This window comes from Lutjanus erythropterus, chromosome 10 (genome assembly GCF_056507025.1).
Source record: "Lutjanus erythropterus isolate fLutEry1 chromosome 10, fLutEry1.hap2, whole genome shotgun sequence".
In the NCBI taxonomy this organism is placed as follows: Eukaryota; Metazoa; Chordata; class Actinopteri; order Lutjaniformes; family Lutjanidae; genus Lutjanus; species Lutjanus erythropterus.
In genome coordinates, this window is record NC_139326.1 from 15,860,998 (window position 1) to 15,878,275 (window position 17,278).

A 17,278-nucleotide genomic window follows, 5' to 3' on the forward strand; every position below is an offset into this window, starting at 1 on the left:
TTGATTTCACATGGGGTACAAACTCTGGTCTCCTGGGTGAAAGTCCTGAGTTTGTTTGAGCCATCCATCCACCCCACCTCCTCCATGTGTGGACCTTTTCTGTCTTCAGACTGCATAAACAGCCCAGTGCATCTTAAAACAGGTACCATGCATGTCTGTAATGAGTGGGCGGTACCAAGGGGCAGTGACAAATCTTCAGTACATGACAAGTTAGGAATGAGGCCGTGCTGAATAATCAGTCCCTTTAGCTGCTAAATGCTCTGCCATGTTCACCAGCTAGTTGCTAACTTTGTCCATCTCCTGTTTGGTGCTGGGCAGGTAGCAGACAATGGGTTTTAGAGCTTTTTCCCTAAAAGAGCTGCCTGTTGTGGCTGGAAATAATTAAAGATTAAGGAAATGAGATTAAGGAAATGGTGTGTGATTAACATCTATCAATTAATCAAACTTTATTTACGTAGCACCTTTCAAACGACGACGACATATGCGTGCTTAATTGCAAGTGTAAATATTGTTCTACTGTAGCAGATGCAATTGCATGCTCAAATCTTTTCAACCATATGGATCAGTGTAGGTGCGTATGTTCTTGCTTGCTACGACACATGGACATACAGTATGTGTTGTATGCACCTCACTTAAAACGACTTCAGTGATGTTTGTGGTTCTTTGAGGCTATTCTTTGCTGGTTAAAACGTGTCTTTCTGGGCTTACCCAGTCTCAGTCAGTCTGGGGTGATTGCATATGACACATTTGCAGCCAGTCTGCATAGTCAGCTGGCCAATCCAGCAGAGTGCAATATTGCGAAACTGGAGAAGACTGAGGAAGGTTAGATGACACATTATGGCAGTAAAAAGGGTGTCAATAATGGTTTGTCTTGTGAAGCATTCTCAGGCTCATTTTCACCACCAGCTCTCGCCTCAGGCAGTGAATCTACCTGTATCATTCATTGCATTTTCACATGAATGAGAAACCTGCCTACTCAAAATACCACTTTGTGCCGTACAGTACATTCACCTATGCATAACCTTGAATGACTAATGTGTGTGCTTGCAATTGTTTCTATCCTGGGCGCAATGGCTTTGCAAGGTTAAGTGGAGAGTCCGTGTCAAGAACAAAGCAGCAAAGGTGCTGGTAATTTAGAAATCCTTTTTGGTTCCCCCCACAGCTACACTTTCCTACGCAGCAATTCTCCAAACCAACTAAATGGATTACTCCGAGAATGACTTTGGTTTAGTCTAGACCGGTCAAAGATTAAGTGCTTGTTTGATGTATTTTTTCCCCAATTGCAACGCACACAAACACAACACTTCATCCAGAGCTAGTTTCTCTCCGGCAAGCACAACAAGTGCCAGTCTAAGAGGTAGCGCTGCAAAACACAGGAATTTTGTAGTAATGAAGCTGTCAGAAAGATGTGGAGTGTATAATGTTTGCACCCGCTCCACTTCCAGGCCTGGAAAACAGAACAGACCCATTCTTTTGCCTACAGCAAAGTAGGCAGAGCACACAATGACATCAAACCAGCGTCAAACTGTGTAAGCACTCATTACAGCGTGTACTCGGCTCAGACCACCTCAATGTGTTTTCTCATCTTCACATGCCCAAATGTACGAGGGCTGCCTGTGGGTGCTGTCGCTGCTCTTTCCCTCTCCAGCTGACACTTCACATGAGGAGGTGTTAGCATTATCTAAAGCTATCATCGAATATTTACCCGGGCTGTTATCCTTTTTAGATAATACAACAGTGATTCATTAGGCCTCATTTGCTTTCACGCCAGTGCGGTACATTAACTGTGAGGGTGCGCAATCCTCACCACTCTCATATTGTTGACACAAAAGCCCCACAACTGTGGGAGAGAGCAGTTTTGGGAGGGTTGAATCATGATTTTTTACAGCACCTGAAATGTAAGAACCTCATTCAAAATATGATACACCCCTTCCTCTCAAAGTCATAACTTTGTAAAATGGGAACACACACAAATGCTAGACATACGGCTGAAATCAACGCACACTTATTACATTATCTATTTATAATTGACAATGATTACAGTTCAAACAAAAAAGGCTAGAACTAAGCCAGAATTGTCAAAATGTAAACAAATATAGGTGCCTACACGATTCACTGACTTTAAGTCAGTGATGTGTGTTCAAGTGTTCATTTTTCTAAGAAAGTTGGCTCTGATTCGATCGCTACTGCACAGACTCTGGCTCAAATGACGTTACCAGTTTAAATGGCAGCACTTGTATCCGGGATATTTTGACATAATTTTCACACAGTGGGAGTCGTATCGTCCTTATTTTTTTCAGTGGTATAGACTCCTATAAAAATAATCCCACTCTACCATCACTTATGACCCATCTCAGCCTGTATTCTCTTATTTTACATAATTACTTTCATTATTTTGTTGTGTTTGGGATTTTTTACCAACCCAAAGTATTGGTATTTAACCAACCTGGGAATGAGGCAGATGAATCAATTATCTTTCTGGTGCATTTACAAACAGCAACAGATAAATCATGTATATTCTACCTTTAAAGCGACATAATACTTTGTGTTTGCATCACACAAAGAAAGAACTGATAGTGAAAAAAAATCATTCCATCCAAATGATCTTCAATCAGTATTAACTATCACAGTTTTTTTTTTAAATATTCAGATAATATGTAACTTTATTTTTTTTTTTTATTTGGCTGTTCACATTATTTTTTAAACATGGCCAATATCAGATTCTATTGTGAACTGGTCACCTTCCTGAACTGACCTGCATGTACAAAAGAATAAGACGTCATATGATGTCATACCAAAGCTTTCATAGTAAACATGGAGGCCACTGAAGTCAATGTTTTTTAGGGGTATCATCATTTGTTCTCTTCCCTGACAACTTTCCTTTAAATCTTCTCAAATCTTCTCAATCATCTTCTTTAAAAAGTACTCTACATGGCATGATATGATGTGTGGTATGGTATGTCAAGTGTGATAGAACATCTGGTAAGTTATACTGTGTTGTCTTTGAAGTGAGTTAGTTTTTTTTCTTCACACATTGGACGTCGCTAGTAAGCAGAACAAAATTCTGGGAGAATTGCCGATTCTGTCTGAATAGACAGGAATTAGATTATTGAAATTGAAAGCTTATTTCCATGAATTTTCACCCTAGCATTTACGCTTTCATTTATAAGTTGATGTGCAGTGGAAGGCAGCAAATTTGTGAGCAGAAGATAACAAGGGCGAGGAGAAAGAGAGACAAATTTTTTTGCTACTTCTGTACAGAAGTGTATGTGGATGTTGGTGTAGGAGCCAGAAGTAGTGGGATTGTGATTTGAATGGCTTTACAGAAACAGATTTTATGCAGAATTTCCAGATGTCAAGGGCTACTTTTGCCTACAGCGCCTCTCCACAAGACTCTTGTGGCAAGCCAGTCAGTTCAGGTAACTGAGTGATGCTAAAGTAACTTAATTAGAATATGATTGGTCAGTCACAAAAAATACATGTGTCTGATTTAGGACCACATATGAAAGTGACCAAAATCAGAATTGAAAAGATTAGATTTCATGTGGTTTATCTTGTTCATACTGCTCAGAAATAAAGCAGTTCTGAACAAAAAATTAAATCTGATTTGGTCCACTTGTGCCTGCAGTCGGAACATACAGCTCTGGAATACTTGATTCTTATGTTGTATATAAGTTGAAGCCTCAACTGATATAACACTGTTTCCTCATTTCTTTTCTCACAAATCCTCTTAGTACCCGAGGAGGATGGCACGTTCTGTTTTAAACAAAAAAGGGATGCCTCCTAAAATGTTGTTAACACCTGTGTTAAAGTCTGCCTGAGAGCTAAGCAACACCAAAACACATGGGGCATGTACTGTAGCAGCTCCCCTCATTTATTTTCTCTCCAGCCATGTGTAGATAAGATAAAGCCTTATACACTCTGTTAAGCAAAAATGCTTGGCTGCACCACTGGCAGCCTGCACGGCACAAAACCCAAAGTAGGGCATTCCGAATTTTTTGGTCCTCTGTGGCTTGAAGAGTGCATCTGGACACCCCCACACATTCATGCTCGGCGGTTGCCTGCATTATTTTCAGCTTACATTACTTGAATTATGCATTTTACATGGTTTCACATGTGAAAATTGCCCATGTCTGTGACATGTGGAGGCGGGTACAAAGCTGGATTTGAGCCATTCTGCAAAACCTCACGGGTAGACTTGACTCCCAACGCCTCCTGTGGAACATTTCATAGTGAGCTGTAACAGCACTGAGGGCGACTTGGTTTGCTGCCAACTATACAATAGAGTTGTGAGGAATGTGCCATTTTTGCCCCTTAATCCAGTGGCTCTATGCCACCACACTACAATTAATCCACTGTAGTGGCATTTAAGCATACCTAACTCTTTCTCAGCCATCTTTAAATGGAACTTAGAATGAATAAGCTTTGTCATTTTAGCAACTAAGTTGATTGATAGTTGCAGGAGGGCTGCCCATATAAAGTCCTTGGTATCCATCCTTTACTGAAAGGGACACTTCACCAATTGTACAAGCGGTGGACTGCTTAATAGTCATAATGGACACAGCATGTGTACATAGTTGAACAAGATTTCCTGTTGTTCTGGAGGAGCTTTTTCCAGTCTGAGAAAATTTTCCAGGTGACAGCCCTCGAAAAACTCAACCTCAGCTTGTAGACTACACATTTGTAACGGAGATCCTTCAATAAAACCATGGGGTCTGAAAGACATGGGCATTTACCAGGCAGGAAGGGCAAATAAAGGATGGCTATCGATTTGCAGTAGTAGGTGTGGGATCAATCGTTTGTGGAGCTTGACCTAAGGACTAGAAGTCAAAATATCTCAGCCTCTGCTGCATCAATTTTCACTGCTCTTTTCAGATATCTTTCTCAGTCCCCCACTGCAAATCTGATAGGAGTGCAATACAAAATCTGTGTAATCACAATTGAATAACATAATGTAAAGTACTCCATTACAAGACAGAATCCTGCATCCTATCACTTTAAAGGGAAAATTCTGTACTTCATATGGATGTCTAGTCAGTATCGATGGTGCGTGTAATCAACTGGAGCAACATATTCCTCAGTGTGTTCTACATTGACTGAGACAGCTGAGTTTCTGTGCTGCAAAATCTTCCTGCATCCAGTGATGTCACACTGATGTAGTTGGTGTTAGGGAAGAGCTACACAACTTTTTCTGCTTGGATTTAGTCTCCAGCTCTGGGTAGTCAAGGGGTGTGGTAAGTAGTTTTGTCACTTTGTCACAATTTTTCATAGGAATGGAACTAATTAAAAAAAAGGATTCATATGGTTGAATTTTAGTGAAATAAAGGTTAGCAGGATAGATTCACCAACCTCTTGTTTGTTTATTTCCCCTACATAGACCTTGTTTCTTTTTTTCTTTTTCTTTTTTCTTTATGTCTCCACTGGACTTTTGAACCATATTTGTCTATGACATGTTGTGAAGCAGAACTTCAAAAAGACATAAAATCACATATCACATATACTTCAAAATTGTACCAAAGTATACTACTTACTTTCCACCACTGTACACAGTAACAGCAGTTTGTGTGTTGAGCACACTGCAGTCTTGACTGATATGCCAGCAAGCGAGGATTTGAGCAGTTGGGAGGTCAGTGCATCACTCAGGGGTCGATGGTAATTTGATGGCAGTTGTTGAAACGGAGAACTCTTCACTTCCACTTTATCTTCCAATTGTCAGCCAGCCGAGCAGGGATTCGATCCGACAGCCCTCTGATTGCGAGCTCATTCTCTCACTGTCAGGACATTGCGGGCCGACTGCCTATTGTTACTGCTGTCACTTCTCGGCAGCGTCATATGACAACCTATCTGCCTACTGCAGTCATGCCAAAGCAGAAGTATTTACTGTCTGTTGCTATTGGTTTCATCTTTCCCCGAGACAAGAGGAGACTTCCATGTATGCACAAATGTTCACACACATGCATACACATGTACGTAGATCCTCTTTTTACACACACACACACATGCACACACACTGTGGCTCTGTTTTTCCTTCTGCCTGCCGACCTCCGGTTCCCTCAGTTATTCATGAGCCATCTGGTTGGGCAAGTGCTGTGTCAGATGTGTGTCAAACAGGACCTCATCTGTCCCCCCTGTTCATCTTCTAATTGTGTCCTCGTCTGCATGCTGAAGCCGCCACTGATGCCCCTGCAACACTCCGCAGTTACCAAGGGACTCCAGCTCGACTCTCTGGTCCATCATGTCCTAAATAACTTGTTTAATCTGATGTGTGCATCTTTATTTAAGATCATGGCATCTGGTTCATCAATGTTGTAAAGACAAGCACAAATCTGTCTTTGTATGCTTGTCTGTGTGTTTAAAATTTGTGTGTGTGTGCACCCTTTTAGGAAGTGGGTTGAAGATGAACCATGTCAACACTGAGATTCATAAATACAGGCAAACTTTTTCAGTAATAAACACTGAATCCACTTATTATTTAAGTCATTGATAAATGGTCGTGCACTCTTCGAACTGGGACCAAGTAAATGTTAAGATAAGATACACATAAGTCTTTGCATTCAAGTCAAGACAGCCAAGCCAGGAGTTGTGTGATTTTGCATATTGCATTTAGTTTTTTGTTGACTACCTCACAGTTATGTATGTGACCAAAATTAACTTTGGAATAATTTTTTCCAGCTGGAGCTCAGTAATGTAACTTCGGCTTCTCATAGTTCTTTCTTGCCACTTGCCACTGGTCCAAACAAAGTGGATTAAAGGCTGCATTAAACCAACATTATCAGCTCCTCCTCTCTCTGTCCCACAATGCCTGCCCCCTTCTACTATAATGGCCAAAGCCAGGTAGCAAACGGCAGAAGTTCAGCACGGTGAACTCTGAGCAACAGAGCGAATTCTCACGTTCATGTGGGCGTCAGCCTCTTCTTACCCCTACTGCATTGATTAAAATTGCTTCCCCTCTGCTGCCTTCCCCTTATTGGCAGCGTGTTACCACATGGCAGCGTGCCATAAGTGTTGTATTTCTGGAAATTAATTGCGTTAACATTTGTTTCTTCTGTAAATAAAGGAAAATGAACTGATTCATGGCAGACTTTTTAAATTGCATATTATTTAATCTTTGGGCTTGGGGGAATGTATCAAGTATTTTCAAGTCAATTCCAATCACGTCGCAAGTCCTTTATGATTTTTGTCAAGCTGCAGTCTAAAGTCATATGACTCTTGCAGGTTTTGTTACCGCCAGAATCACATCATAGTAGTTAAGATGCCAAAGGTGTAAAAGATGTAAAAAAAAAGGTACAGGAGTGTACAAGTGAGGAAATACTACTTGATCCATAAGTAAGAATAATTGCCCTGAAAACCGAGTGAAAGAAGAAAAGTAGCTCTTCTGAACACTACACTCCCTGTGACAAGGTAAATATGGTAACCATAAAAGGGCCAATGTGGCCTTCTGATCACAACCTTTTCCGCATGAATATGCCCTACCAACCAATCCCTCTGCAATTCAGCCCTGCTCTTGAAAGTGAAGACCATTTCTTCTCTATAATAAAACTTTTTTCACAGGCTTATGAGGGGAAAAGAGGTTCAAAGCAAACTTAAATGGAATATTCTCCTGGTCTGCCATGACAGGCTAACTGTAGGCTACACTGTAATTCTCGCCTTTTCAAAAAGTCTTCATGAGTGAAAGTGGAAGCACTGGTTTCAGAATGTACTTCAGAAAAGTTTAACAGACAAAAAAGGATTCATTTACAGTAGCATGAGGACATGTAGTTAGTTTCCTCATATCAAGGACAGCATCACTTAAACTCATAAACCAGTCATAATCATCAAGGGTCAGCCTTGAATTTGATGAAACTGCAGATGTTCTGGGCGAATGTAATTAAGGAACAATTTTATATAGATAACTACCAGCTTTATGTGCAATTTAAAAGGATTTAGCACTGAGTACCAGAAGGGCGAGCAGAAGTAGACAGAACAGTCAGAAAACTGAAATTCAACACAGACAAAAACAGTATTATAATAACTGACACAAAACAGATGATAGAGTCACAGTCACATATCTTAAATGACAAACTGGGAAAAGTGAAAACTGGAAATCTGACCCCTGAAAATAACGAAGTAAAAAGTGAGCAGTGTAAAAAAAAAAAATCATGCAGGAATTAAGTGGACTTTCTGATAACACAACATTAACTTAAAATAAATATTTTGTTTTATTTATTCAAGTTAATTAAATACAAACATTTCTCAGAACACTTAGGAAATTTTAGACATGTCTTCATATAACTTGAACTCTTTTGGCTTGAAATGATGAGTTGAATGAAGGTACAGTACAGAGTTCAATCGAGTCATTAAATTAAATTTCTAAAGAAACACAAACATTTTAGCAGACTTCCCAGCATGCATTATGTGACAGTTAAAACTCTCCATACAGCCTTCTTTTTTAGAGTTTGAAGAAAACATAGCCCGTATGATGGAAACGTTGTGTGTCTCTAATACATTTCAAGATAAGTCATGGTTGTTTTCACTATAAAGAAAACATTGTGAAAAATGTTTTGAGTTCTTAAAACTTAATAAATTTGCTGGTATACTGCAATTTAAAAGAAAATATAAATTTGTGTGACTGAAGAGTTGTTGATTTTGCTTAATAATCTTGAGCTTAATGAGAGTGTCTTCTCAACTACTACTGAATTAATATCAAGTTTCTTTGACTAGTAAAGTTTATTAATTTTGAATCATTACAAAAATGCCTCAACTTGTCTTTTCAAATTCAGTCAACTTAAAAATTTAAAGCAACCCAGACACTAACTTTTTAAAGTTCAAACAGATAGTTTACTTTTACAGTGACTGGAAGTCAATAATGTTTAAAACAACATAAAAAGTGGATCTACATCTTACATAAAAACATCCAAACATAGTCTTTTCTTTGTGGAGAAATATAATCTTCATATTTCTGTGTTCATTCCTCATAAGGACTTAGTGTTTGTGAGTCTGTGTTGGACAGAGTTATTGCCCTTTATTACTCTCAGCTTACGAAGTCATTTATTGCTCCCTTTGCCCTGCCAAAATTGGGCTTCATGCAACTGTCATATCTCACACATTTTATCTTAAGTTATTCCTTTCAACGCAATATAAAAACAATTTATGTATGCATGGATGGATTCACACAAGATACATGACCTTAGAGAGAGGGATCATGACTATATTAAATGCAGGCCCGCCTCTGAGCAACACAATAATGTATGATTTCAGAAAGAGGCCAGGAGGTCCCTCTGGAGAACTGCTGTGATTCATCTCTGACAGAGACATCACTTCCACTCCGGGCCAAGGGGATAAGACTGTCATGTTAGCCGTCCCTGCCCAATCCCCAGCCCTTCAAAGTAAAGCCACCGTGATGAATCGGAAGGCCCCCTGAATGTGCTGTCCCAACATGCCCTCTGTGTTCATCGCGGGTTTCGGAGCATGAGGAAGGGTTTAACTGCATGTCGCGTTTTCCACAATAAGACAAAGCAGAGCTGAGAGTTTGTCTGGAGCTCTAAACATGCCAGGGACACATGCAAATGAGCGAGGAGTCTGGCTAAGTGTTGCTCTCATACAATAAGTAAACAAAGCTGTCTGTGCCCACTCATACCCCTCCTGTGGGTCTTTCTCTGTTTTGCTTTTGAATGTTGTGTCCTCTTGCTGAGAGCTGATACCAGTATTTTTGGACTTGAAGTTACTGTTTGCTGATATTATTTATTTTCATCACTGGCTACATTCATGACTCTGCTGGCTTTGACCACGGGACAAAACTTTCTTGAAATCCATACTAATGAAACACACAGAGAACAATATCCAATTTTTGGTAGAAGGGATGGGCATTGTCTACCAAACTGGCATATAAAGATGTCCACAGTGAAACATCACGATGGACCATGTCTGGGGATGGAGGCTCATTTCTGACTGTATCAGGAAAAAAGAAAAAACAATTTGCTGAAGTGAGCAGGACAAATCCTCACCAGCTCAACACTGTAGTGACCACTGCTTCCCACTGATGCTTGGACAGCAACTTAGCTAGAATAAGTCTAGCTCTTTGCCCCTTGAGTGTCCAGAAGGGAACTTTGTCTCAGCAGCACATGTCTGTAACTTTGTTTTGTTAAGTCTCTGAAGTTTGAACCAAACTTAGCAGGTTACCTATACTAGGGAAACCAAGCTAAGAAAACAATAACTCAGATAACATTAACGTGTTTTAACAACTAAGTGTCTTGAGTTCGTCCAAATGGCTCATTAGATACGTCCATTTCAAAGAGTATAGCTGTTACTGCCCACATACTTCCATGCGTCCTTTACGTTGACATGGATATTAAACAATACATCCACTAGAGGGCATCGCTCAGAGTCAAAAGTTACCCTAAATAAGAAGGAACATGGCGACACTGGAGGAGGTTGTAAGAATGTACCTCTTGAGAAAGAGGCAAAAGCTGAGGCAGTGTTGTAGATGGCAGTGGTTTGTGTGGCCATTAAATCATTGTAACATGTGGATGGAGAATTATTTTCACTAATGTAATTTCCAATACCTCTGAATTTTTTAAACTTCATGTTAATATGCTGCTTGAACACTGTTACATGACTGTTGGAGGTTATGCTCTGTTCAGTCCATGTCAATAAGCTTCTAGAAACTTAACGCAGAGTATGGCTAGAAGGCTCTGTCCATATTTGTATCTAACATTTAAAATAAATGAGTCTTAACTGTGCAGGTTTAACAAGAAAAAAGTAAACATGACATGGAAATCTAGTGCAGTGACCAGCACCAACAGATTTTTATTTCCTCTCTCAAATGTCAAAAATAAATCCACAACTCCTGCCTTACAGCAACTCTGAGACGCACTGCCTCGAAGACAGACAGCTTTTTTTGCTGTTGCGGAAGGCTCTATGGTCAATGACTGTCAGCCATTCGCAACAGATGATGGCTTTATCAGGCCAACTCAAAGACCAATATCAGCCCAATTTAATGTCCTAACCACAGTGTCCTCAGCAACATAACATGATTTTCGAGAATTAGTTTGACAGACAATTTAATTAGTCAAGTAGGGAAGCTGTATCACAAAGGAAAACTGGTTGCCCTCAATTCTTGAACCTGCCATACATTGTCAGGCTTGTATTGTAAATAGAAGAGCTTGTATTAGAGGAGAGGGAGCAGGTGAAGTGATGTACTCTGCTCAAAGCTGCAGGGGCAACTGTGTCAGTCAGGAGGAAACAAAGAGCCTTGTCTGTTCTTAAACGGAGTGATGATTTCTACTATACAGAAATATAGCTCTCAGAAGAGAGGCCACTGACAGGGTCTGAAACAGGAAGCCAGTGCTTGGGGCCTTGTTTTGACACAGCAGATAGGGGGAGATTAAGTGTCGAAACCAAAGCTGGCAAAAGATGATAAGGATTTTTTTTTCTTTCATCCAAAACCTTGACGCTGTATTTTAAGATATTAGTGTTTGTGTCGGTTTGTGTCAACAACAGCTGTGAGAACAAACAGCTGAACATTAGCTCTGTTTTGTGTAATCTTTGCTATGATTTAGATTTGATGTGAAGACAGCAGAGTGTAGATGAAAATACAAGGGGAAAGACCGGCATTGTTGGTCGATCAATAATGTGAAAACAGCATACGAGTCTCTAGAGTGGGAGGTGAGAGGTCTAACTGCGAAGTCATGCAGAGGTTATTCAGAAATGGGGTTATGAAAGAGTGAAATTGTACAAAGATGTCACGATGACCATAGCTAGTGATTTATGTTTGTAATGTATGGTAATGTAATCAATATGGTGCAGATTTGAAGATGCTACAAGTGTGCAAAAAATAATTGGGACGGAGTTGATGACATTGTGGGGCTTATGCTGTCATTCAACAGATGCTAACAAAGACAAGACATATTATGCCGAGAGCTGAGGAAACCAGGCTTTGACATGCAACGCGTGGGTGGAAATAGCCTGTTAATGAATAGACAGCACAGGGGAAAAAATGAAGACGGCAGAGGAGATACACGAAGCGTGCTGTGCGATAAAATATTGCTATTGTTAGGCAGTGCTGAGGGAAAAGTGCTGCGATGCAGAAAGAGTGGAAAGTCTTGACAGCTTTCCGGTGGCAGTCTGACGGCTGAGCAGGGAGATTGGAAGGAAAGTGCAGCAGAGGGCTGCTGTCAGGCCACACCAGAGCTCCGTTTAACAAGGTCCAGAGATGAGCTGCACCACAACACATTGCAGGGGAATGAGAAGAGGGAGGGTGGGAATGGAGGGAAGGCTCGGTAAAGGCTCATGCATTTTTCCAGAGCCTCACTACCTGTCATGCCTGCAAGCCTGGGATTCCTCACATGTGCATAGGTGCAGAGATTGGAAGTCGTCAGTCAGGACAGGTGCAAAGACGATTCAGAGATTTGGAGGAGTACCTGCCATTATTGGCTGATACAAGACATGCCTGTGACACTTTGACACCATCATCTCTACATGAAGGAATGAGCGGGCCCCAATAGATACACTTCCTTTTTACCCCAGAGGTACCGACAACAGTGTAATGTCAGCAGTGATCATTCTCCTGTGGTAACCCAGCCCATTTCACTTATCGCACAGCTGTGTAGCAAGCTGACCTGAACCATGGCGGAGAACAAGCAGAAATAATTAATGCAAGCAAATGCGGAATACGCCTTATTTTAAACATGGATGCCTTAAGGGCAAACACATACAAGAGTCTTTACAAGCCTCGCTCTGAGTGCTACCTCACCTCTTGTGTATCTCATCTTCATGCTGCACTTAGAAAAAATGCTTCAGTCATGGCTGCACAGTGTAAACTCTAGCCGGGCCTCTGTAGCCCTCTTTCCACCTTGGCCCCAGGCATCAATCTCTTAGCCTGGCATGAAAGCTTATCTCCCAGCGTCAGGCTAAATGTCAACCTCAGGAACGCTGAAACACCATTAGTTATGTCCGCCCTATTAGAGCGCGCTAATTCCACATAAAAGCCAAACACCCGATTTTAAATGAGTGTGCCTTCACACACACTTGGTTCCAAAGGGTTCTTGCTGTCAAGCTCTACCCAAAACCATTTGCTTCTGAAGAACTGTTATTTGAGGAAAGGTTTGTGAAGGGTTATTTCTAAAACAAGGAGTTCCACTGAGAACCCATTTCATCCAAACAGCCCTTTAAAAAAAAAATAAAAAGTTCTTCTAGAATTGTTGAAACCATGGGTGTTGAAAATATGTTTTCTCAAATTAACACTGTTATTTCTAGATTGATAAAATGATGGATTACCATAATACACAATCTTTGGGATTCATCTGTAGCAGACAAAATGATTCATTATAGAACCCACTGAAGACAAAAGGGCTATAGTTAAAATCTTTATAATTTATTATTTTCAGTGCCTCTGGGTAGGTTCTACATGAAACCCTTGGGATATAAAAGAGATTTTGGCAGAATCCCCTGGGTGGGTCCTAGACAAAAAAGATGGAATATGAAAAGGTTCTTCATAAAACCCCTTGGGTATCTTATTGATATCATTCTTAGAAAGTGGAGAGGTTCTTGATAGAAAACTCAGCAAACCCAGAACACTCAGCAGAGTTTCAGGTTTCAGTTTCAGGTTCCAGCTGGGAAGCAACTTTTCAGGTTCAGAACCAATATATTTTTGGTGAAAATATACTAATACCGGTTCAAAATTAGTTGCTAGTAGAACTAGCAGTCACTGCCTGTTAGTAGTAACTAGTACATTTCTGGTTCCATGTTAGTGGAAGAGGTTTCCAGGTGACGCCTTTCAGAGATGGTTCCAGGAATAACCCTGTATGTTGGGTGCAAGGTAAAACTACCTGAAGGAGTTCCAAACTTTATAAAAGGTTCCACCAGGAACCAAAAAGAGTTCTTCTATGGAGACAAGCTGAGGAGCCCTATATGGTTCTAGCTAGCACTTTTATTTCTTAGAGTGCACGACTCCCTTCAGCTGTTTAGGTCTTCACGTCAGCAGAGGCAGCAGGGAGGAGATGTGTCCCCATATCCAAATAACATCACGGCTCAAATACATGCTGAATCACTGTTACGAGGGGGATTCCCTTTTCTGTAGTAATGTGCTGAATGTTACTTTATGAGAGGATATGCTTTGGATTTTGTTGGTTATGTAATTTGATGGTGTGTGCAGTGTCATAGGCTTAAATTGTGCATATTGAATATTGCTCATACAGTGGCATCCTTAATGTATTCAAAAATGTATTTTCAGGCATATGAAAAGAAAAAACATTGAAAATCTATTTCATCTACCCTTTATGAGAGCTGTCCTCATGCTCTATATCAGAATGTTTCTCCAATTATGTTGTCTGATTAAAATGTAGAGTGTTCTTTCAAAGGTTTATGCATATTACATTCTGACCTGAATTCATCTGTTTCTACAGATTTTTGCAACTATATTAAAACTGTGACTTTTAATATTTACATACATTATTTACTAATCCACTGATGTTTTTTTTTTTTTTTTCGCTGTCTCTGTAGGGGGGCGACTCCTGTTTCTGGTGATGTGGCTGAACCTTGTGCCTCAAACTGACAGCTGCCCTGCCAAGTGTGTGTGCTATAGTGAGCCCAGGCCCACTGTGGCCTGCCAACAACAAGGACTGTTTTCCATCCCTACTGAGATCCCCGTGCGGAGCCAGCGGATATTCCTCCAGAGCAACAAGCTAACGGTGGTGAGGTCCACCAGCTTCAGCTCATGCCACAATCTCACTGTTCTCTGGCTCTACTCCAACAATATAAGCTACATCGAGGCTGGAGCCTTCTACGGCTTGGAAAAACTAGAGGAACTGGACATCGGAGATAACAGCAACCTCCGCACTATCAGCCCTACAGCCTTCCGGGGCTTAACTAAGCTGCACACCCTCCACCTGCACAGGTGTGGCCTGTCAGAGCTCCCTGTTGGGGTTTTCCGAGGAATGTTCTCCCTACAGTACCTTTACCTGCAGGACAATAACATTCTAACCCTGCATGATGACACTTTTCTGGACCTTGCCAACCTCACCTATCTCTACCTGCACAACAACAAAATCAAGATAGTAACAGACAACATGTTTCGAGGCTTAATCAATCTGGACCGGCTGCTGCTACACCAGAACCGGGTTATCTATGTCCAACCAAGGGCTTTTAGTGATCTTGGTAAGCTGAAATCCCTGTTCTTGTTCTTTAACAACCTTACTGTCTTGACAGGGGAGACCATGGACCCGCTGGTGTCTCTCCAGTACTTGCGTTTAAATGGGAACCAATGGATCTGTGACTGCCGGGCGAGGACCTTATGGGACTGGTTCAAACGTTTTAAAGGTTCTAGCTCTGAGCTGGAGTGCAATGTTCCTGAGTTCCTGGCAGGTAAGGACCTGAAACGACTGAAGAGTGAAGATTTGGAGGGGTGTGTGGAAACGCCACAAGTCCAGACCAATCTCTTCACCTCCAAGGCACAGTCTGGGAAATTCCCCTCCACTGAAAACCCTCTCGGAGACACCATTCCCAGGTGTTGCCTTGGAGATAACGACAAGTCATCCATTCTGTCTGGAAAGAGCCGCCAAATCACTAACAACCCCCTTAAGGAAAAGGAGAACATGTCTAAGACTAAATATAAGGAGCCAGAACGAACGAAAAATGAGACCCAGAACAAGCAGAATGATGGACCACTGGGAACCTTGTCCAACACCCTGGACAAGTCTTTGGAAAATCTAAACCCTGATTTAATAGACAATCTGGAATCATCTACAGCATCAAACAAAAAGAAAAAGAAGTGTTCCAAAAAGCCTAAATCAGACACCCAGTGCATCAAAGGCCGGGGTTCTACTTTGCAAGTGCTGCGCTCTCTCTTCATTCCCATGATCTGGATATCTCTAGCCATGTCTTAGGACTCCTGATCTCACTCTGAACACAGGACTCAAGATTGTTGATGCTCATGACAATGATAACAGAAGATGCAGTGACATCTACAACAGGCAGTGACTGAAAAGCAAGGAGTCACCTTAACCCAGCGTGGGTGAGGACAAACAATGACAAGGACGTTAGAGTACATTTAACAAAATGGATGCCTTTACAGAACACTACAGATCTAATGTATATAATGAATTGGTGCCCAAAATTGTTTGTTCTCTATGTACTTAACTGTACTGTGTCTAAGCTACACTTCGGAGACTCCTCCTTTTTTCCCTCTCAAAAGCTTTTACTGCTTAGACAGACCACTGGAAGAATAAAAAAAAAAGACAAAAACAAAACAAAATGAAAAAAAAAAAACAAATACAGGAAATCAGAGACAGAGCGCACACGAAGAATGTTGGGTCCGTTTAATGATGATAAACGATCTCCCCCCATTATTTATTCAAAGTGATGCATTTGTTGGGTAATGTTATGTTTTTTTATGTTTATAAAAACAAATGTTTTACCTCCCCCAGTTTTAGTTCTATTTTCATGACAGAAAGGGTATGGGTAGCATTTACCAAATGAATGCTGTCAATTTGTTTATGGAGATTGCAATGGAACCATAGATATGCATTTTATTTTACTTGTGTACAAGTATGAATATATTATGAATAAAAGTTCTTATTTCGTAGACCTTTTTGATATTGTGTGGTATTTTACAGAATGAAAGGACAAATGGACATCCGCTTGTTAAATTTGTTGGTTTGCTGGTTCTCTCTTTTCTAGATATAAAACATTAGTATTTTCTTAATTTACTATCTTCACACATTTTATTGGCTAATAATCCTAAAAAATAATCAATAGATTAATCATTAGCTGCTGCCCAAGTACCCCAAGAAAAATAATAAAGATAATTACTGGACTTACTTGCAGCTCATGAGGATATTTTGTGCTCCATTGCTGGTGTGCTATTTTAATGAGCTGAAGAAAACCTATATTAGAGGGGACCTTTTTCTAAGATTGTGTCAGCAAAACTGTTCTAAATGAGTACCAAACTGCATTTGAATTTACAAAATGCATTTGAATTTAGCAATAACAGCAGCTCATAATATGTCTCACTAACCATATTGAGAGCCAAACAACATTCCTCCTCCCAAACAGATGGTGGGCCCACTGTGGCGTGTTCATTGTTTTCAGGATTGTTGGGAGAGTGATGACTGACTGCTTTGTCAAATCTGGCCTCATCCCAAACCTCAGGCGTCCAGATTTTGTTTGTTTTCTCCTCAGCCTCTTCAGGACGTTGGCATCGCGGCGCATGACACGCTCCAGAGAAGACCGGCATGAGCTCAGCTGCAATGAAATAAAGAGCAGAAATGTGAATTTCCCTTTCAGTGATATGCATTTTGAACGT

The 17,278-nt window shown here is 40.7% G+C and overlaps 1 protein-coding gene across 1 annotated transcript in view; it reads left to right on the top strand.

The window, feature by feature from the left end:
* Positions 1-16,560, top strand: part of rtn4r (reticulon 4 receptor) — a 61,607-nt gene extending 45,047 nt beyond the window's left edge. Inside the window, exon 2 of the mRNA XM_084728386.1 lies at positions 14,479-16,560. Coding sequence (XP_084584512.1) covers positions 14,479-15,860 — 1,382 coding nt within the window. The 3' untranslated portion in view covers positions 15,861-16,560. The remainder of the gene's footprint in view (positions 1-14,478) is intronic.
* The last annotated feature ends 718 nt before the right edge of the window (positions 16,561-17,278 follow it).